This window comes from Sarcophilus harrisii, chromosome 5 (assembly GCF_902635505.1).
Source record: "Sarcophilus harrisii chromosome 5, mSarHar1.11, whole genome shotgun sequence".
Taxonomy (NCBI): Eukaryota; Metazoa; Chordata; class Mammalia; order Dasyuromorphia; family Dasyuridae; genus Sarcophilus; species Sarcophilus harrisii.
The window spans coordinates 133,785,446-133,808,933 of NC_045430.1; the positions used below are offsets into that span (position 1 = coordinate 133,785,446).

General features: G+C 35.6%; 2 protein-coding genes across 11 annotated transcripts in view; one reads left to right on the top strand and one right to left on the bottom strand.

Moving 5' to 3' along the window:
* TMEM243 (transmembrane protein 243) overlaps nucleotides 1-23,488 on the top strand; it is a 72,152-nt gene that overhangs the window by 25,647 nt on the left and 23,017 nt on the right. For 3 of the 4 annotated variants that reach the window (XM_031938630.1, XM_031938628.1, XM_031938629.1), the window contains 2 exons: nucleotides 4,349-4,399; nucleotides 5,525-5,629. In XM_031938630.1, coding sequence (XP_031794490.1) covers nucleotides 4,349-4,399; nucleotides 5,525-5,629 — 156 coding nt within the window. Of the gene's footprint in view, nucleotides 1-4,348; nucleotides 4,400-5,524; nucleotides 5,630-7,061; nucleotides 8,230-23,488 lie in introns of those variants that run through there. The other variant, XM_003771435.4, reaches the window with a different exon arrangement.
* Nucleotides 8,134-23,488, bottom strand: part of DMTF1 (cyclin D binding myb like transcription factor 1) — a 56,031-nt gene continuing 40,676 nt past the window's right edge. For 6 of the 7 annotated variants that reach the window (XM_031938627.1, XM_031938626.1, XM_031938625.1 and 3 more), the window contains 5 exons: nucleotides 17,813-17,898; nucleotides 15,569-15,727; nucleotides 13,127-13,495; nucleotides 9,243-9,390; nucleotides 8,134-8,874 (listed from right to left, as the gene is read on the bottom strand). In XM_031938627.1, the coding sequence (XP_031794487.1) occupies nucleotides 8,765-8,874; nucleotides 9,243-9,390; nucleotides 13,127-13,495; nucleotides 15,569-15,727; nucleotides 17,813-17,898 (872 nt within the window). In that variant the 3' untranslated portion in view covers nucleotides 8,134-8,764. The remainder of the gene's footprint in view (nucleotides 8,875-9,242; nucleotides 9,391-13,126; nucleotides 13,496-15,568; nucleotides 15,728-17,812; nucleotides 17,899-23,488) is intronic. The other variant, XM_031938624.1, reaches the window with a different exon arrangement.

A 23,488-nucleotide genomic window follows, 5' to 3' on the forward strand; every position in this document is an offset into this window, starting at 1 on the left:
GTGTTCTGCCAGACTAGCCCATGAAATCCCAGTGCTTTGGGTTCTACCTTCCATTGTTGCTAAATATCTCACTTGATCTCTTGCCCAACATATATCTGACATGGTTGATTAAATACTGTGTTGATTAAATGAGATTATACACGAGAGAAAGCACTTTTGGAAGGTGGGTTATTATATCTTACTCTCACCATAGCTCTTCCTTTTCTCATTCCCCATGGAGTTCTAAGTGTAGTGTCATGAGTTAGTTTTGTTCTAGAGGGAAGATGATTTCAGGGAACCCACGGGCAGGTGGCTATCTAGAATTCCTTTCTGGGATGCTGTATCTGGGGCCCTTTGTGATGCTCTGCTGAACCTATACAGTTAGACTTGTGACATTCTCTCCAACCATATTCTGAAGCCAGAAGCTGGAACTTGGAGAACCTTCTGCTTGGGACTTGTGAAAGGAAAACTTTCCAAAATGGCTTTACCACTCTACCTAAAGACAGGGATAGATAAGGTGACAGAACCAGAATTCTGGAGCTAGAAGATTCAGACTCCCTCCTTGGAAAGATGAGGGAAAACAAGGCCCAAGATCTCATCTAACAAGCACCAGAAATGATGGCCAGACTAGAGCTCTTCCCTCCACACCTGGCTCCTCTGAATCTGAGGCTCTTACATTATCTGGGAGCTCCTTGCTGTAGTGAAAAATTCACACTGGTATTAAGAAAATCTGAGTTTGAGCCTTCAGCTCCTGGAATATGGAGGGATTCCATTGAGTGAGCATTTATCTTATCTGTAAAATGGAGATGATAACAGTTGGACCATGGACTTTCCAGAATGGTGGAACAAAGTACTTTGTCAACCTTCTAGCATAGAAATAGGAATAAAAATTGTTGTTAAATAATGTTGTTAATATGTTTAGGCTCTGGAACCAAGGGGTTGAATGTTTAATTCTGTAGGGGCTGCTCCAATGTGCTTAGAGGATTGTGATGTCCTTGACTTAGCTTCTTGCAGGTAGGGATCCAACCAGATTCTGACCAACTTACATGGTCCTTAGGAGCAAAAACTGAGTTTCCAGAAAGAATAGTAAGTGGTAAAGTAAGGGATAGTTATCTGAATTGTCATGAAGCCAGTAGGAGAAAATGGCATGTGTTGCGGTCTGGGAACTGCCTAAAGGTGGATGGCTGTGCCTGGGAAAGGTTTTGGGGACAGCCTTGGACATGGCCAACACAGGCCTTTTAACTCTTTCCCCATTGTGCCATTTCCTTGCTAAAAAAGGAAAATTCCCCACTTGGTTAATCCTGAACCTTGCCTTCAATACTTTGACTAGATTGGCTGCCAGACATGACTCATGCCTGGAATCCAGCAGTGCCAAGGACGTTTTTTCCCCCCAGTGGATGGAATTTTTTTTCTCTCTATTATGATATAACATTGTTATAACTTTGTCCCTCTTTTACCTTTTACAGCAAATTTTTATAATCAAGAAGTTTTAGAAGTACAATACTAAATCTATTAAATAATTGCTACTAGATCATCTCTGAGTTACTATAATAGGATTCTAATGTGAACATCTTAATTTTAATCTATATATGTGGTCAAATTATAATATAAGGATAATATGCTTCAGAGGTAAATGATTAGACAAAGTAATAAGGCAATGACTTAATATAAAAGTTTTCTAAATAAGTAAAATTTTGAGAAAAGCAACAGAATTAGATTGCTTTCTCTAAGAACTATATACATACATTGATGAATGGCTTCCATATTTATTTAGCATGGAAATTCAGGTTTTAAGTAGGTTTTGGTCATTTAGTTCTAAAGTTTTATTAAGGATTAATTGGATTTTACAGGCAAATTGTATTGATAATGGTACAGAAAATGAAATTATTTTCCCATTTTTTAATCTGCTTGATAATTTAAAAGGCAGAAAATGTTCATTTTATAGCTGGACCCTCATAAATTTAAAAAAGATTCTTAGGTATAGGATTTAGATAAGGATAGAAATAACAAATGATATGTAAACTGAAATTCTCTGATGTTTAAAAATTGGAGAATCCAATTTAAGTGATTGTATTAAATTAAGTCAGAGACTATAGATTTGGAACTGAAATTAAAGTTGTCCCCAAAATAAAGCATATTGTCCAAGAAAAGATGTCTAGGGACCAGAAAACTACATGAAATATCTGGCACTGTCCTTTTTGCATGTTCCCCTAGCCTACTGTTCTTGTCTGTTCTGTTTGACTCTGGCCAGGAGGCTCTTACCTGCTTGGTTTCTTCTCTCACCTACCTTCAAAAGTTTGGGTTAGTTCTATGCATCTGTTCCACAGGACTTGATTTAAATGTTTTTCAGTTACAATGGTGACAAATAAATCTCCCTCTATATTCTTGGCCTCTCACTTTTCTGCTCACAGGTAAACAATGACTAGCACTGACAACTGGGATGGGCTTCCTTAATAGGTCCCTTCCAGGACTAACCCCTGGGCAATATCCTGTGGCATCTTGGCTTATACCTGCCTCTCTTTTATTGGCTAAAAGATAATTTCAGACCACCCCACCCCACTTTGGCCAAAAGGGGGAAATGCCAAAATATTTTGGAGATGCCCTGTTTTCTAGAGTTAAGAGCAAGTAAGCAGGCTGGGCCTGAGTTTGGCACAACAGCAATTGTTTGCACTCTGGATGATCCCCACCCTGGTACTTTATTACTTTGACCCAGGACCAGGTGTTCTCTGGGGGATTTATGATTTTAGCTCCCACTATTTTCTAGGGATCCGAGAAGCAACATGTATCCCATCTCTTGTCACACTCCCAGTCTCTGTTCCTTGGACCTGCCAAGTGAACCAAACCAGGTACCACTCTCTTGTTCCCACTGATTCTGTGCCCCGCTTGGAGACAATCAACTTGGAAACTGTTTGCACAGGTCCCAGGACGGCCTGCACTATACATGCATGAATCTGCCAAGGGAAATGCCACTGAAGACCTGAGAATGATTGACATGGTCCAGCCCACTTGTGATTTTTATGTATATAAACTCTGTCTTTTCACCAGCAAGAAAAGCCTTCCTCACTGAAATTAATGGAAACTTCTGTTTGATCCCTGACTCCCTCATCCCTAGCCTGTTCCATATAGCTCCAGCCCCACACAAGTTAGAGACTGGTTCCGGTTTGGTTGACAATGTGTGCCTCCTCACAACTCTGTTAAGTTCTATTATTATTTCCATTTTACAAGTGAGGAAAGAAGAAACTCAGAGGTTAAGGAACTTGTCCAGGGAAATACTTAGCTAACATGTATCTGAGGAAGGATTGGAACCCATGTTTTTCATATTCAAGACCAGCATTATATCTCTGGGTGCTTTATACTTCTTAATGCTCTGATGATACCTTTTTTTTTTTTTTTTTTTTTTTTTTTTAAATTTTTATTTTAAGGAAAACATAAGCATTGTCCAATAAGTATTTAAAATCTTATTAGGAAAAAATTAGTATTAAATGATTTTTCCTTACTTCTCCTGATCAATATTTATAATCTTCAAGTTCCTTCTGTCTGTTCTTGGGACCCAATTCAAAGCATTAGACATGAGATATTTAAGGATATGGGATGATATGTCCCTATTTGAGTCTTTATTATCATGGTTTTATGCCATCTTGTGATCTGCAAAATGCTTTACAATATTTGTTTTTTTTTTCCCTCACAACATCCCTGGGTAGTAGGTGCTAAGAGTCCATTTTTCAAAGGAGAAAATTAAAAGTGAGAACACAATGGCTTGCCCAGAGTCACACAATTATGATCTATCTGAAGAAGTATTTGAACTTTGGTCTTCCTGATTTGAGGCCTAGGGCTCTACCTCTGTGCTGTATTGTACTGTACTGTAAGACCCGAAGCAATCTAGACTATTTCTCTGGGTTAGCATCCTCTCAATTGAACTGTTTGGATTAAAAGATCTCTTAAGGTCTTAAAGGCTCCACTTTCAAATACTGGGTGAAAGAATGAGGCAGTAAGCTAAGGGGTAGTTTAAACAAACACCTAAAACTGATGCCAGGAGAAGGCAGTTCCTTTTGACTGGCAGTCTTAGGAACTGGAAATCTGGGAAAGAGAAGGCTGGGAAAGCAGAATTGCAACGTTTTCTATTACAAAGGGCTAGGATTCCTAAAAGGGGTGTGCTGAGGTCTCCTAAATCTGGCTTTCACAGTTCCCTATAACCTGACTGAACCCACTTCTCCCCAACTTCCTCAATAGCTTCCCTCACCAAGCACTGACTTGCAGCTTTCTATCTTTTCCAAGTTGTTGTCCTTTCAGATGTCTCCCAGATGTGTTCCTCTAGGACCAGCCTGGATAAAATTAAGGTATCTCAAACATCTCCTTCCTTTCTTTCCAGGATCGTGTCATTAACTTAGTGGTTGGCAGCTTGACATTCTTGCTGCTTCTGGTAAGTGTGGCTTTTTGTTTTTTTAAAATCGTGATGTCGACTTGAGTATCCCATTCATAGTTCTGGATTTGCCAGAAAGCTGAGTGAATCAACTTCCTTGTTAAAGACATAGGGATCTAGATCCTAGGCAGCCGAGCCAATCCTTTTCATCCAGTCTCCTCTTAATTTAGGTGGTCATACTAAGCTGGATTACATTTGATTTCCTGGAAACCACAGAGTGGTCAAGGACCTGAGGCATCCCATAAAAGAAGTAATGTGTCCTTGGACAACTTATGTTGTCTAGTTAATTTACAAAAGGAATATTTTTTCCTTCCTTATATCCCAGATTACAGCTTTAGGAGATTATCTTTATATTGGCAAATGAAGAATATGTGGAGGAGGGTAGAGTAAGATAGCATAATGTCTTTATAAACATGGAAGGAATTTCTCAAATCATAAAAGGGGAAAAATTACCACCCTCTTTCTGGGGTTAGAGGAAGCATCATTTCAGCTTAGCCAAAGGAAGTTAAAAGACCTTTAAAGCTTTAGGGTTCTGAGCCTTTATTGGGATTTTCTTTGGTCAGTTTATGCCTGATTTTGCTGTTTGAGTGTGGAATGGCAAGGGGCTGTTATTTTTCTTTGGTAAATCAACTCTGTTCTTCCTCCACAGTAAAGGTGAATCTGAATAGGTATCAATGAAATCAAAATGGGTTTTTTTGAGGATAGGGGTGAGGAATGGAGTTTGGGGCTGAAGTGTAGAAGAGGATACATTATATTAGGATTGATTCTTTTTTCAGAACTCCCCAAAAGTGTTTAGCAAATATATATGAAAATACTTATGGCAAGTCCTTACCTCTGTTTATTTTCCTTGATAAAAGTGTTCACGACAAAGGGAAATAAATAGACATCAATTTCAAACTTCTTTGGATCCAGTCCCACTAAGACTGCAGAGGGGAGAGAATATTTGTGGGTTTTTTTTTTTTCAAAATTGCTATAAGCCCTTAACATTTAGCTTCCAGTCTTTGTTGGTTAAAGAGAGCAGGGATTGGAACAGTTATGGCTTTCATGGTTTTTATTCCCTGAATTCTAATGTAACCAAGTCTTTGAGAACTATTTCAAAATATTGTGATTTTTTTTTTCACATAGGTAACTTTGATCAGTGCTTTTGTGTTCCCTCAACTACCTCCAAAACCACTGAATATATTTTTTGCTGTTTGCATCTCCTTGAGTTGCATTACTGCCTGCATACTTGTAAGTATGATTTGGAATTTTAAATGATCCCTAACAAATATTGTTTGATTTTACTAGGCTTAGTGCTGTTAGCACATAGAGCAGTGTTTCCTAATTCTGATTTGGAAACTGGAGATATCATGTATTTCTATTAACATTCCATTTCTGTAAATAGCATGTATCACAATTCTCAAAATCAATGTTAGTTTAAAAATATATATATTTTTAAAGGAAGCTCCCACAGTATTTGAATTGAATCCCTGCTTTAGTGCTACACTATTGCCTAGGAATTTAAGGCAACATCCCAATTGAATCCCAATGTACAGAACTGATTACATAGCCCGTAAATTAGAATATAATACTCCTTACCAAGTCTGTGTTTTAAATTGAGTGACATCCAAATGAATGAGTAATGATGTCCTTTTGAGGAAAAGATGATGCATTATGGGTAGAGGGAGTTTTGTCTTTGTCATAAGTCTTTTGCCCTTTTACCTGGTTTAACATTTTAAACACCATAATGCTTCAAGTTTCTGGCTAGTTTTTGCTGCCAATAATAGAACCTTCATTGACAGATTGAACCATGAAAGTCCTTCCTAATCAGATACACACACACACACACACACACACACCTCACAGTGGTTAAGTGTTCCTTCAAGAAAGGTCAAATCAAATGATTCTATCACTTGCCACTTCTGCTCTCTTAGAGTTAGAAATACTGAAATACAAAGATCACTGGCTTCTAGAACTTGGGAGAGAAATAAGACATGGTTTTAAAGAACACTTTACTCCCTTCCTGACTTTAAAACCTCTTGAAATGTGACACATAGGTGGAAAAAAAGAAGTCACCAGTAATAAGGTATGTTAGTATAAATGTATACTCTATGGACACTTTTTGTTTTCTTATGGCTTCATATGAACACCAAGCTAATCAAATGATTTTAAATATAGGGCCCATTTTTCTGAGACTTGATTTCTGTTTTCACTTAGGGCCCTCCCTCCCAAATTGGAATGATGCTTTAACTGGTCAGGATATTTTGAATGTTTCTAGGGAATATGAATTTCTGTTTTCTAGAATACACCCTCAATGAGCTGAGAAATATGCTTTGTTTCAACTTCAAACTCTGGAAAACTGGTAATGTGAGTAAGTGTAGATATCTTAAAAGTATGTTAATTGTCTTCATATTTATAATATACGAGTTATGAAAGGAAGAAGCACATTGGCTCTAGAAGCATAAGGTTTAAAATGCTTCTATGGCTATAAGATAGAGAGAATAAGATCCAAAAATTCTATGCTGAAAAATCAGAACAAAACAGTATTTTTTTCTGCCCCATGTGAGTAAAAGTAGGGGAAGGAGAATTAGTTGCATTATGAATTATAGTACTGAAAAATATTTAAATGCTGGTCCTTCACCTAACTTGATCTCTTCCTCCTTCCCCAATTCCTTTTCTTTAGATCTACTGGTATCGACAAGGCGATTTGGAACCGAAATTTAGAAATCTAATTTACTATATCTTATTTTCTATCATCATGTTATGTATATGTGCCAACCTGTACTTCCACGATGTGGGAAAGTGATGCTGTCAACGAATAAAACTAAGACTGTTCTCGGCTACAAATTAGGACTCTGAACAGGAATTCTGGTAAAGTAAACTGAAGATGAAGCAAGATTGTGCAGGAATTCAATACATGATTTTCATGTTAACTGCAGATCTAAATTCCCTCTTGTTTGGGAGCTACGATGTGACATTGTGCTTTTTCTTTTTTACAGAGCTAATGTTGCACTTATGAACATTCCACAGATTGATTCAGAATGGCACAAGTTATTTTCACTTTTGAAATCTTAGTACATTGTAAAAAAAAAAAAAAAAAAAAAAACTATCACACTGGGAGGGGATTATATAACAAACATCTTAGAGCTCTAAGACAAATATTCTTTTATTTCTGTTTAAACTGAATATACAATTATTTTGTTCCCTATGCAACCAACCATTGCTTGTAACTACAATTTAATTTCACATTAACAAAAAAAAAGCACATTAGACAAAACTCTGATTGTGAAAATCTAATTACAATAATAAATAAAATAATTTATACAATTTTTTTTTTGACTCTTCTATAGGGATCATATTCATCAAAGCCTTATAGGTCAGTCAGTTTTGTCTTGGCTAAAATGCTTCTAATATAGGAATGATTTCTTGATTTGTTTCCTTCTTCCATTCCATAAGCAAATTTAAAAACAAACCCCTGAGTAGGAGAGGCTGCTACGCTGTACTTCCTCTTCACCATTGTTTTCCAAACACCATCAATGGTTCTGTGTTGCCTTTAGTGTAACAAATCCACTAAGCAGTAGCTGCCTAGTATTTCTGGGGACATTATTATTAAATAAGGGACCATCTTTATTTTAGTCAGAACAGTGACTTCTTGAATGGTTGGAGTGTGAAGAGAGCTACTCTCATCCCTCCAGAGTCTCCTTTTAAAACTAATTGCATTGTAGCTGAGTTTTCTTCAATATATTTATTAATGCTTTTATGACCAAACCCAAATCTCATCACTAGTAGTGGGCCAGCCGGAAGCCTTCATGAGAAAATGTAATCTTAAAAAAAAAAAAAAAAAAAAAAAATGTCCCAACTAGATGCCAAACATTAGTAAAATAGGTAGAAATACCTAGTATTTCTGTATGAGGCTATTAGTATCCTTTAAACCACACAGATATGCAACCTTTTTCTCTGAAATTTAGCCAAATACAAACTTGGAAACTGAAAAGAAATCCTCCTCTGACTGTTCTCATAGTTAAGCACCTTTGCTCACTGAAGGAGCAAACAGGTTGTGGTGGTTCTAATTTGTTAGGACATATGAAGTGAGCAAAATCCCTTGCTGATGGCTTAACTGGCAACGTTAAATGTAACGGATCTTCACAACCAAGAACCCTCATACTGTAAGTTAAAGTGGGCCTCAGGCAGTTGTGTACCAATGAGGTAAAAAGTCTCAATAGCAACAACAGAGTACACAGCTTAAGCACTGTAGCTATTTTAAAAGGAGAAGGATGGTAATTAAGCCTGTGACTGTAGGGTTCTCTTTTTCTGGAAGTGGTACCAGCACAGGGTTTTGAAGAGCAGCTTCCTTGTTCAAACTGCCTTGTTACTGAGCAGGTAATATTAATGGCAGCTGACCAAATCTTCAACATCCTTTGAGTCTTCTGAAATTGGACTGTCCAAAGATGATCCAATAATATGTGACTCTTCTTGGTGATGATGTAGTATGGGATCTGTAATGAGTTATATATATGATGAGTCTAAATGGTAATTAAATCCTTGTAAAGAAAGCAATTTTCCACTAAAATTTTAGCAACTGCCTTTAAGTCATCATAATTAAATATTGTGTTACTGCCACAACCCACTCATAATATTTATAGTTTTGGGAGGTTTAAAAAACAAAAATTATAAAGCAGAAAAGTATACATACATAATGAGAACTCTAGATGCTGTGACGACTCTTTAGACTGGGGAAGAAAATGCCTACAAACTCAAGCAACATCTCTAAGGAGGTAAGGAAGCTGTGGGGTTTTGGTATTGTCACATTATCGAGGCCTAATTCATTAGAGGTCATTTATATAAAGGGGTCATGCCATGTTACCTGTTAGTGTTGTCAGAGGCAAGACAGATTCATTATCTATATCATCTGCTGTCCTGATGAAACCACGTGGTGAAGGAACGATGAGTATTGTTTCATCATCAATTGTGGACTGATCAACTTGTTCCTCTATAGTAGGAGACTCCAGGTCCTATGAAAGATATCTGCTTTTAACTACTTATGGTATTCTTTTCCACCACCTTCCCTTCTCAAATCCTTACTTAGCATTTTTAGAATTTTAGGCAAGTGTTGCTAGCTTCAGTTAAACTTTTTAGATCCCAACTATTATTTCTTTTTATTCTTCTAAAGACTTTTTACATGGTGAAAACTGGATTAATATTTTTTAGTAGAAATTATAATTAAGCTTAACAAGTTCTAATCATGCTGAATAATGAGCTAATTTTATGTGTTTGATTGTAAGAATAGTATATTTTAAAAAAATCTTATGACTGAGAACTGCATGGAACTACCTTAGATGGAAAAATTAAACACGATGGCTTTGAGTCAACAATCTTTACAAAAAAAAAAAAAAAAAGGGCTATCGTGTTTAGTTTTTAAGTCTTAAAATTGTAATTTACCAGATTGGATAAAATTTTAATATTTTGTGGGGGTAAAATGGTGTTTTAATAACCTAACATTATTAATGTGATCCCTGAAGGAACTACCTGACTCAGCGAAGTAAAAACATTAATGCAAATTAAGTCTTGTTAACACAATGCAATAAATGGTACTTTACAACCAACTGCCCCACGAATGGATGAATAAATTAAGAATGAATTAAAGACAGTTTTCAAGTTAAAAAATATGAATACAGCACCAGTCCTGAAGTCAAGAGGACCTGAATTCAAATGTGTTCTCAGACACTTAATATTTCCTAAGCTGTGGGACCCTGGGCAAGTTTTTTTTTAAATTATATATGTGGTTTTAACCCTGTTACTTTCTCCATGAGAAACAAGTTTATGACCAATAACTACTGCAGAATCTAGTCAACCTTATACATTTTTTAAAAAAAGGGAAATATATTCTGAGTTTCGGCTGAGGCAGGCCTCTACCAAGTTGGGTGGGATGAGTACACAAAGCAGTTACTTCTTAGGGAGCTATGTTTTATCTTTTATCTCCAGCTCCTCCAGAAAAATCTGTTATCAAAGTACTCTGATATCTCATGTGCTGGTTTTATTGGAAGGACACAAGCACTGGAAGACTTGCCAAGACTAAAGGCCCTGGTGTCAGTCTGCAGTTAGAAGAATACCATGGCCAATTCAAAGGAAGCATAATTAGTAGGCTGACCAACAGGTCAATAATTCTTTGGTCATGGCAAATCATGAAACAGAAATAAAGGTAGCCTCAGTCCCGTGTGTAAAGCTGTTACTTCCACAGTGCAAGTTGTAGAGGTAGAAAAAGGGACAAAGGATGCTAAAAATAAGTTTCTAGACTTTTTATAACATTACTGTCATGTAACAAGTTGACACCAGTTTTGAAGAAAGTGAACCATACCTATGTTAACTTCTCTGCAATAAATGAGATCAGAAAACATAGGGAAGAAGCTGCAGGCAAACAGAAGCTCAAAATTTGTCCTTGGAAAGACAAAGGCATTGACAGTTGCTTTCAATCACATATCCAGGTGGAACAGGAAATATGATTTCATAGGACATTTTGGTCATCCTACCATGTGTAGAGCTCTATTATAGGCTAAAGAATTAAAAAGCACCACTTTAAAATTACAACAGTTTATGCACTCAAGTTTGTGCAAACCATCTTTAATATTTGATCAGGGGGTATTCTCAAGAGCATTTCTGAGAAGACATCAATGAGGACTGTACAGGATGAAAAGACAAGAAGTGTCTGATTTGTACAACTGGAGGGATCTCAATTCCCTTCAAGTATCTTCTTAGTGCAAAGAACTTGGTAAATGTTGAATCTGAAGAATAGGATTCAAACTACTGGGGAGTGAAAGAAAGTTAAATGAAGGTAGAAGAGGGAATTATGAAGACAACCTCATTTTCTGGTAAGACCAATGATGGTGCTGGGATTCAAGGAGCTGCAGTTAGAGACAAAGAGATGAGAATAAACTATCAATAAAGGCTAGGAGGGTGAAAGAGACTGACTCTTCCTCACTTCTATCGCCCAGTGACTTGACTAATACTGGGGTGAGAAGTGGGTACTACATGTAATGGGAGGTGGAATGGGTTGGGGAAAGGAAGTTTTGAGGGCAATAGTTGCCAGTAGCTTAGGTACTTGTACTCCCAGCAAAAAGCTGTCATAAGAAAATCTCCAAATTCAGCAAAACTTTTAATTGAACAGTACATGTAAGGAATTTTAATCACTATGAATAAAAGCCCGCTAATTTTTTCATACAATAGGTAGCATTTACATAGCATCTACTATATACTGAGCACTTTACAAATATTATCAGTTTCTTTTTATAGCTGAGAAAACCAAGGCAAAAGGAAGCTGAAAAGATTTGTTCAGAATCGCACAGTATATGTTTTGAGACTGGATTGAATGGATCTTCCTCATTCCAGGCTCAGCCCTCTATTGTGCCACCAACTGCCTAGAAATAGTGAATTATACTGAGTATTGTTTCTATAGCATTGGAGGTTCTAATAGGAATGACTACTGATTTTTTTTAAAATTATTTTTATATTATTCATCTTTGGATATAGTACCCCAGCTTCATGAACTCCACTTCCTTCTTGCCAACACACAAGAAGCAGAACTGAATTATGCTAAACAGATACAGAACACCTCTAGTTAACCTAAAGAGTCCCAACTGAAATATAAGGATTTGGCTTTTGAAGTCAACTGGGAAAGTTGAGATTATCAGAGCCGTAACCCAACAATTTTCAAGCAACGAGGCACAAGGCAAGAGAGGCAATCTACGATATGCTTTTCCATCCTGGAAAAAGAGGTGACATTTAATGGTGCCCAGGTCCATCCAATCTGATTTCTGGCAGCCCAGGCATATAAATCCATTTCAAGGTTTTCCTTAGAGAAATATTAAGAGTTGGCAAATGAGATTGCTGGACATTCCACTGAACTACACTAGAAATCAGCCCTGGAATCATATACCCTTAAAAAGCTATTTCAGAAAAGGTCAGACATCTTTAAAAAATTTAAATCTTTCAAAAAATTAGCTACCTCTAATAATATTCTCTAATAGTTTCACACGAACAGATTTTTTCTAATTAGCAAATATAAGAAAAGCTTGCTTTCAAGCCATTTAGAATAAATTCTCTCCTAATGTTACTTATGTTATATTACTCATTACCATTGGTTGGACAAAATCTGTGATAGCTATGACATATAACAGGAACACAACCATCTTACAGACTTGTATGATCCTCTCTCTTAGACTTAGGTAGTGAGGTGATAAAAGTGGACACAGTGCTAGGACCACGGGCAGAAAGACCCAAAGTTCAAACTAAGCCAGAGACTTACTAGTAACATGATCTTGGGACAGTTACTTAATCAAGTTTGCCTCAGTTTCTTCATCTATAAAATAATCATAATAGCACTTACCTCAGGGTTGTTTTGAAGATCACAAATAAAAATATCTGTAAAGTGCCTAGCATAATGCCTGACATATGGGAGGTACCCTATAATATGCTATCAATTTAGGGAGCAAAAGTACACATCATATGCCACTATAGTCACCATTTCTGAAACTAGAAAGGATTAGCAAAGACACAAGGTTTAAAAAAAAAATTTAAAATGTACCAGCAATACCCCAAACTGGGAAATGTCAATATTTTGATAAAAGTTATCATTTAGCAAATGTTTTTTGGATAGTAATGACTTCTAATTATCTCCAGCCCAAGAGTCTGCCACTTTGGGGTATCAGACAAGCACGTACTATTGGGATTTTTACTCCTAAAGTGCTTTCTCACCTCTGTGACATAAGCACTGGCTAAAGCAGAAGGAGAATCCTCTTCTTGCTTGAGGTCTGACACAGAGATTTCTTCTTCTGTTCTGACCATCATACTGTCTATTAGTTCAGTGCTATTCTGGTCACTAAACTTGGAGTCACAAGCGTCACTGAATGGTGGGGTTTCACTAGTCAGTTTAGGGTGATGGATTTCATCTGGAAAAGTATCTGCAGGATCTGCTAAATCAGCCGATCGAATGTCAGTATCTACTGTTAATTCTGCCTGGGATATAGAAGAAGTGATGTCCTCAGTGGCAACAGTTCGAATGATGACACTTGGCGTGTGGCACTGTACAGTGACATTGTCGTTTGTGTTCAGCAAATGCTCTGGCTATTAAAAAAACAACAAAAAAGGTCAGGAACAAAATGTGAATAACTGCTGCACTCTGCTACAACTTAACAAATTTCACTTACAGATCTTTACTTATAAACATTTGATATAGCAATAACCCATACTTGATAAACCATAAGATAACGTGGGCATCCAAAATATAATGCCTGAGGGAACTGAGGCCCTCTAAGTACGCTTCTCTCTGGTGATCCTTCCAATGGCTCTCCTTATCTCAATCTGAGTCCTTATAATTGGCAGGGTATTCAAGTGTTCTTACTGCCTCTAGTTGAAACAAAAAAGGTTGTTGGCTCTTTTCAGATCCTTTCTCTAGGTATTTCATATATTCAGCTTGGACCAAGATGACTCTCAAATCTGTATACCAAGCTCTTGCATTCCTTAGGACCACCAATATTATGGGTACAACTAATTGCTCAACATTTTTACTTGAAATATCCTACAACTAACTCAAAATTAAAAATATCTAAAATTGAAGTCAAAATCTTCCCTCCAAAACTAGTCCCTCTCCTTTCTATCTTGGTCAATGGTACCCTCAGCCTCCTAGTTTCAAAACCTTGGAATCTTGTATTCTACCTCCTATCCTCCTGGCCTCATTTCCAAATGATCACCAGATCCTAGTTTCTTCCTCACAATACTTCTCCCATGTTTCCTTCTCTTCTTCCCACAACTAGGGTCTACCTCATGTCCTTTTCACATCATATCTATACATTTTCCTTGCTTCAAGTCTCTTCTTCCATTTTATACATCAATGCCCTATTAATCTTCCTTAAAACAAAACCAAAACCCAAACCCAAAACAAAAACCACCTCTAACAGCCCACATCTTTATAACTCCAAACTCTTTAGATCTGATGTCCTAGATCTTTTATAATTTGATTATAATGGTTTTTTTTTTTTAAATTACTTTCCATTACTGCCTGAAAAGATGCTCCATTATTTATTCAGTTTTTGGAACATACTTTACATTGTTTGATCTGAAACACTTCCTGTACTTCACCCATCCAAATACTATTTGAGCTTGAAGAGCCAACTCAAGCCCTTCTTCCATAAACTTTTCTGATCACTAGAACTCAGTGATTTCTTCCTCCTCTGAATTCTAAGAGTACCTAGTTTTGAAAAGTCATCTGCCAATTAATTGTGTATATTCTAATGATATATTTTCTCTTACTTAAATACTTTATTGCTATTTAAATTTCCATGTTTATCATTTAGCTCCCTTAACCTTAGTTCAATTTATTGAAATGAATGCATTTTCCCAAAACTGCTATCAAAGTTGACTGTATAAGAAGGCAGACTACCTAAGATGAAGTGTACACCATTCCAGCTTTAAAAAGACATATAGGCAGGAATGATCTTTAGTAAAAGGCATTAGAGAGATAACTTAAATGTGTAGGTGATATCATGAAATATTCAAAAATTAAGGATAAGGGTCTTCAAGATACAGGCTAGATCTTGTATGAAAGATTTATATTAGGACATGGACAAAAACAGTTTAGGATTGTGATCTGCTCCAGTGGAAAGAATACTCAGTGATGTGCTCTGGGATTTACTGAAGCATGTTCTATGACAGGTATCAAACTCAAGGTTTGTGGGCCACATGTGGCCCTCAATATTCTGTGATGTGGCTAGAACTATAATAACATGTAATCGGGAAATGCTTAACAAAATAAAAATACAAAAAAATTATGTTAATTTGTGGTTTTCTAAGTTAGTGTAGCCTTTGGGAGAATCTCTCTATTTTGAGTTTGACATCACACTTTTCTTTGATACTATTATCATTTTAGCTGAACTTTTATTATGGGTTAAGTAGTTTTTGTAACATAGCCACCATGGAGAAGTGGTTTTTTATGGAAAAATTTATTTTGAATTCCAAACAGCTAATTTTAGAACAAGCTTTGGAAATGTAACCTGTTTATAATATGTGAACTAGCTGTGCTGACCTTAGAACTCGGTGAGTTCTACTGATTTGAAATTTGAAACTAAAATTAAATTTAAAATTTGAAATATGAAAACTCAAGGTGTCTGCCTTCTTACAAGTTTTATGAACACTACATACAGATAAGGCATGTACAATAATCTGCTCTGGTGAAGCAGGTGCAGCAGTGGTTGTCAAAGTCACAGTAGGACTGGCAGTCAGTGTTAAAGGCAGGCCTTGGCTTGAGCTTGTCTGAAGCAAGTAGGTGCCTGGAGTTCCAGTAGGTTGTAAATGGAAAGACTAAAGGAAAAAGAAAAATACAAGTAAGCACAAAATTGTCTATTTACTGATTAATTCAACCTTGACAAACTAACCAGGACTGGCGGAAAAAATGTAATTTACCAAGAACACATTTCCTCCTAAAAAGTTCAGGATCAGTAGTAAAGATGAATGGTATTCTTACTGAGAAATGTCATTATTCATGTTGATATCTATTTTCCTATATCTGCCTTTTAGATGCAGCATACTACCGAATTGTTGGACTTAGACTTGCTGATTCCTCTTCTGGGCCACACGAGTATTGGTGGTGTGCTGTCAATACTGACCTCTGTTGCAAACAAAATTCTGTTCCTTGGTTTAGCACCATAAAAGACTGGATCAAATCAACTTTTTTTAGTCTAAGCATTTTAAAATGAAGGTGCATATCATCTTGAGGACATGAATTTCTCTTAGCACCATTTCTATTGGTGAGAAAAATGAGGTACATAGACTAAGCTAATCCACACAGATAGTTGCTTTGTCCAAGGAATTGTACTGTCTCCCTCCTGAAACCTTAAGGTCAAAACCATAAGGTCCTATTCATTTTTGACCTCACAATAAAGGGAATAAAAAATTAGCCTTGTGCACTTATCTAAAATTTTCCTTCCTTACGTTTAAGGTTCTCTGTAATGGCTACAGTATAGAAGCTAACATGGGATACATAAATTTTGAAAGTTGTATTTCTGGTATCAAACTGAATTATTTCCCCTGAATTATTATGTTATGTTTCACATACAGACAATGGATGGCACTGTTAACTATCAAGTAACATAAATTAATACTTTCTTTCAAATATAAGAAATAGACATAGACAAAGCAGTATTTTATTAAATAAAATGTTACCTTCCAATCAGTTTATTAACTCATTTACCCATAAAAGGGGCACCAGATAGATACTGGTAAAGGAAAATTTTGGGAGATAGTCCTCATCAGTTGATGATGCTTGTCCTAGAACATACTTCTACTTTCATCACAACTAATAAATTTTGTCTTTTTTTTGGCAAGGCAATTGGGGTTAAGTGACTTATCCAGATTTGAACAGCTAGTAAGTATTAAGTGTCTGAGGCTGAATTTAAACTTGGATCTCCTGCCTTCAGTATTGATATTATATGTATTTCACCATCTGGGTATCCCCCACCCCCCAATAACGAACATTGTTAGATAAAACTATGGTAATTTTTTAGAGTACATCTTTTACTTAAAGAAACAGATTCATAAATCAGTGATAAATTCCTAATATTCCAATAGGAATTCATCATTGATTTTTGAATCTGTTTCTTGGAATATTTTGCATTAAACCAGATCTACATATTGAAAAGTGAGGTTTCTCCCTGGTTCATCCATAAAAAATAAATTTAGCCAAGAACTCAGCTAAGCTAAGCTCTAGTGCTTTGTGTTTCCAGCTTTCATGGAAAAGTATTTGTGAGTTGGAGAAATGGACTGATATGGTAAATGTGGTTACTGTTCCCAGAAAAGCTCTAACTTTTACCCAAATTCACACAATTAATTATAACAACTGGGACTGAAATCCAGATCTTTTAATCAAGTGCTTTCTACAGCACCATACTCTTAATTATTTTTTAAGAGAAAAATATGCAATGCAAAATAATGAAGTAACAATTATTTACTCAGGGGGACATGACTAAAAAGATTACTGCTGAGCGAAAAAATCAACAGTAAAAACAGAAGATAATTAGAGAAGTCAAGGTAGTTTGCACACATACCCCTGAAAATACATTAATATTTTAGTCATACCAATTTGTTCTTATTTCTCACCCTGTATCAGATGGTAGAAAAAAAGTGGTCTAGGGTCTCTACCCTTCTCCCAATAACTTTAACTCCTTTTTTGTAAAATGAATAATAAGCTCTTTCAGTTCTAGCATACTCTGAAACTAGTATTCTCCTTTGTTGTTAAGAAAAAAGAGAGGCATTTTATGTTATTATTTTATTATCTTACAAGTTAATGTTTTGAATTTCCCACGGAAGAGTGATTTGATGAATCATAGTAAATTTTATTTTCAATAGGGAGTTGTTAAAAACAAAGACTAAAGAACAGATATTACTTACTGGGAGAATCTCAAACGCCTGTAGTGTACCACTATTTAGTGTTATGGTTTCAGAATCGACAGAAGCAGCAGAGGATTCTGTTGAAGCTGTAGTAAAAGCAAAAAGAAGGGGAAAAACTTACTTGTAGGTAGTCAAGTCCTAGGATTATTCAATGAAGAAGAACACAAGATAAAATACCTCTGACAGTGATATACATAGAAGAAAGTGAATAGAGGGATTTTATAGAATCTCAAAATTGGGAAAAAAACCTTAGAAGTCAACTAGTTCAACTAAAATTTAATTGAAAATATCTTCTAAAATACACTATATACAAATAGTCACAAACTATTTATGTATAGACATTCACTGGGGGAAGGAGGGATGAGGACAGGGATGTAAGAGAGATAAGTCACTGCTTCCTAAGGCAACCTAGACCATCCATGTCTGGATAGCTCTGTTTTGATGTGTACCCTTTAAAGCTGTTAACAATGATAAACTAACATTTTTATGGCATTTCAAGGTCTGTAAAGTGTTTCACATCTTTAACAAGCATTTATCAAGTGCTTATCTCATGTGATCTTCACAGCAACCCTATGAAGTAGCCTGTACTACCATCCCATTTTAGAGATGAGAAAACCAAGGCTTAGAGAGATTCAGTGACTTCCTTAGGATTTCATAGCTAATGTCTGAGATAGGATTCCAAGCTCAGGTTTTCCTTATTCCTGATTCCACTGTGCCACTCAACTGCTCATGAAAGCTTAATTTGGCCCTTTGGAAGTAAAGCAGAATAAATTTAACATGTTCTTCACACGACTCTTATCATATACTTAAGACAGTGATCTCCACCCCCTCTCCCAATTTTATCTTCTCTATGTTAAATTTTTCCAGTTCTTTTCAACTGAGTTATCCAGCTTAGAACAATGTTCCAATATTTCTTAAGGTAAAGATAAACAAGTAGCCAGGAAAAAGCATTAAGGCTATCCTAAAAGTGACAGAAAGTTTACATAATCAGTATTTTTATCCCAGACATTGCAAAACCCACAAAAGATATGGTATAAATTCAGAAGGAGACAACATGCAGTCCAGATTTAGATGCAATTAAAAACTGGTTTGAAATGGACTTTTCCTATATATCATTTTGTTTGGTATAATTCTAGTACATTTTATCTCTACTAAAACTATGGGTCAGGTCATAGAGAAGAATAGGATCTATCTATATATTTTATATAAACTGCATATATATATATATATAAACATGTATACAAAATAAAAGAAAAAAATTGTATGTTTACGTATACACATATGTACAACAGAAATCTACTGGAGTTAAATGATTTATGAATCACATTTTGTTCATCTGGATTGTATCAACCCCTGGCGAACGATCTCAAGGTATAATTAAGTGAAAACTTTTAGTCAGTCAACATGCTTTTATCTTATTTACTTACCTACCATGTGCCAGACACTTTAGAAAGGGTTGGTGATAGAAAGAAAGGCAAAAAGACAGGCCTAGATACCAAGGAGTTAAATCAAATGGAGAAACAACATGCAAACCACTATATATAGATAAGATATACACAGGATAAACTGAGGATAACAGAGGGAAGGTATAAGCAATCAGGAAAAGCTGACATTTTGAAGGACATCAATTATTTCCAGCAATTCTATGCAGCATAATGGAGATTAATCCAGATAATGGAGAGCTTAGGTAAGAATTCACTATATATATTAACAATCTTAAAATGCTTCTTTTATCAAGCTAAATTACTGATTTTATCTCTGACTTCTCTTGAGAACAACTACCTATAAACATTTTGAGTAGTATAAATAACTTAAAAAAAATCAGGAGGTATTATTAGCTTCTCATGCTTTTACATAAATTATACAATATTTATTATGATATCCTACAACCCAATAACTCTGCTTCTGAGACACAGGGTATTTAGACAGTATTTATAAAAATCCTTAATACCTTCTTCAGTGTTCATTCTGGTCTTCAATAGCCTACTTGCGACTAAAAGTAATCCTCAGTTTTTTGGGGCAGCAATTCTAATTGCTTCACAATTTTTCTTAGGTTTGGGGCAGATGGCCAGGAGCTAAACAGAGGAATACTTAATGCTGTTCCTAGTGATGCTCAGGCAGAAGCAAATAACACCAATTCAAATTTGCCTTGGGACTGACAACAGGACCTGTGATTTCACTAGTACTGGGAAGTCTTGGGTCAAGTGCAGTGCAGATCAGCATCTTTTCTCTTGAGAGGTGCCTACAGCATCACTAGCTGAAGTGATTTGTCTACAGTTATACAGACAGCATTCCAGAAGTGGCACTTGAACTCGGGTCTTCCTGGCTTCAAGACTGGCTTCTTTCCATTATGCCTCAGTAACATATGTAAGACTAAAGAACCCTAATGTATTCTGTTGGACACATGTTTATTCCTCTCATGCCATTAATGGTACCAACAGGTTCAATTTTATGGAGATATGGTGTAATTGGAATACATTTTAAGATGCAACTCAAGCATCACTTCCTCTATAAGCTCTTCCTGATCTCCTCAGTTGCCAATTCTTCACCTACCAAATTAATTTGAATTTATTTTGTAAATGCACTTTGTGTATATATATATATATACATATATATATGTATACATACATATACATACATATATATGTATACATGTATAAATATAATATATATATATATATATATATATTTTTTTTACATATATATTGTCTCTTCTAAGGAAATGTAAGCTCTTTGAAGTCAAGAGTTCATTCTCCTACATGCCTGGCATGTGGCAAGTGCTTAATCAATTGTTATTAACTGGTTGGTATGAGGGGAAAGTTACTGTTTATGCCCATGGAAGGGTAGGGTCAGCCAACATAGGTCATGACTCTGGTTGCCATGATTTTTAATCCTGTAACTGAAGAACAGTACCCTTATTACTTTGCGCTTTAGGTGCCCTCATTTGTCAAAAAAGTTGAGTAACAATTCACGAGGCTAAGAAACGCAAAATGTTTTGTAAAAATAAAAAGAACTGTGCAAATAAAGGCATTATTATTTACTTTTTTACTATATAAAAAAGGCAGATAGAAAAAATATCAGTGCCAACTTTCTCATTTTTATTAGAATGATTTGTATGTATAAATATATCCTTAAAATAGGAATAGTCAGGCTGTTGTTAAGAATTTACTATATCAGATCATAATTTAAAAGACACAAAATTAATGGAAAGGAGCACAAGAACCTGTTGTGCTTATTTTCTATTGATTATATAAAAAAAAATATTGACACTCCCACCTTGCCTCTGCCTCTAAAATTCCTAGTATCCTTTAAAGTTTAGCAGAAATACCACCTCCTAGGAAACATGACCCTGACTGTTCTGAATGATTCCTCCTCCAAACTTATCTTTTCAAAATTTTGTACATATGTATTTTACTATATTTATGTGTGGTTTCCCTGAATAGTATGTAAGATTTAACATTTCATTTTTGGCTTTGAATCCTCAAGATGTAGTACGGGACTGGAGAAATAGCTGGCACTTAATAAATGCTAATTGAATAAATGTCAGAGGAAAAAAAAAAGCTCTTTTTCAACAAACAGGTTCTTACGCATATACTGAGGTCATAACAATATTCTGATAAACAATCACAGAAGAGACAGCATTAAATACATTAAAGATATTGTACAGTGTCACAGGGAATGTTATGTGCAAAGTCTAAATGGAAGAGTGATTCTGTATAGATGGTGAGATCCTTTAGATGATGACATCAAATCTCAGGGGCACTTTAAAGATATCCAGAGTCACTCAAAAGAAGCCAGCACAACAGTTTATAAAGGAAAAACCAGATGGATAAAAACATACCTATTGTTCAACCTAAGACAAGCAGTTGCATGGGCAGCTCATTGCATTAGTCCATAAAAACATAATAACAATAATAGCAGCTAACATTTACATGGCACTTATTATGTGCCAGGCACTATGCTAAGTGCTTTACAAGTATTATCTCATTTGATCCTCATAACAATCATGGAAGGAAGGTGTTGTTATGATTCCCATTTTACAGATGAGAAAATCAAGGCAAACAGGTTAAGTAACTTGGTCAGGGTTATATTGCTATTGAGTATCTGAGGTAGGATTGGAATTCAGGTTTTTCTGTCTCCAAGGCCAATGTTTAGCACTGCACCACCTGTCTCAATCCAAAATACATTCATCGGAAAGTTTTAGCTGACTGACTGATAACATATAGGCCCCAGAACTGAAGATTAGGAAAAGAATGGGTAAGACTGCATTTCACTATGTAGAAATTGGGCAGCCCTTTCAATGATCCTGAACCAATCCCATCTTTTTGTTGTCAATACTCTCTCATTATTCTATATTGTTAAAAATTTGGAACTGAAAAGGCTATAAAGATACATAACGGGCATAAGAAAACTGAAGCACATTTCTAATGATGACCTACCTATTGTGCAAGAGGAGGCATGAGGGATCTGTATCATCTAAGAAATGCATGATTGGAATAGCAAGTACAATACTAATAGAGTCAAAGTAGGAAATAACAGGACAATTCGAATCCAATTCAGAGAACGTTAACAGGTTTAAAAGAATTCCGCCAGTCCTTTGGAAAGGATTTGTGGAGAACATGGAAGAAATTCTCATCCAGGATGAGAAGGCCTGGATAGGTTATGATCTGCATTGATGGAAAGAATACTCATTCAATGAGATTACATCCAAAATATTATTTTATTCCCAGAGCACAGTTTACTAGTTCAGCATTAATTCCATAGACAACTCCTACATATTTTTAGTAAATAATTTAATAAGTTACTATAGGTGAAAACAATTATGACCTCTTGGCCAATCTCTTGTGGTGCTTAGCTAAGCTGCTCCTTGTTAGCTTTATACTTGAAACCTTTAATTGTTTGAGCCCTGTTGTGAGTTTGTGCTCTACTGGCATAGACTTTATGAGAAATTTTTTTAGCAAATAAGAAGTTTAATAATTGCTAAAAAGTCCATGTAATCCACTTTTATGCTAAACTGCAGAACTTTTTACCCCAATGTGCTCATGCCAATTCCTTCACCTCTCAAAATCCTACCTATCTTGTATATTTATCTCACAGACCAAGCTTCTTTTTTTAAACTTTTCCTAATTTACCCTAATTGATATGCTTTTTCTGTCTTTTGAACCTTTATAAGGACTTTCTAAGTATCTTTTCTGATCTTGTTACATTCTTTGTGCCATGACAACTTATTGTTATAAACTATAATGTTCCTGAATGAAGGAACTGAGTCTTAAGTGTCTTTTGATTCCAAACAGTGCCTTATATGCCTTTTGTGTAGAAAAAGTACTCAACAAATATTTGGTGAATTGTATTAAAGAAATTCTTCAGTTCCTAATTATACAAAATCATAGTTGAGTAGTGGAGATATTGCCAAGGGCACAGATGACTCCAGTATCTACCATTTTGTTTCTGGATAAACATTTTGTCAAATACTTTCAAACATGTAATTTCATTTCATCTTTATTGACCTATAATATGAATTCCACTGAACAGAGATGGAAATTGAACTACAGAGTAATTAAGTGATTTCTTTGATGTTACAACTAGTTAGTGACAGATTAAGAAAGAGAACATAGATCTTCTAAGTTGGAGCCTAGTAGTATTCTGCTTTTATTTAATAACTAAAAAAAGTGACAT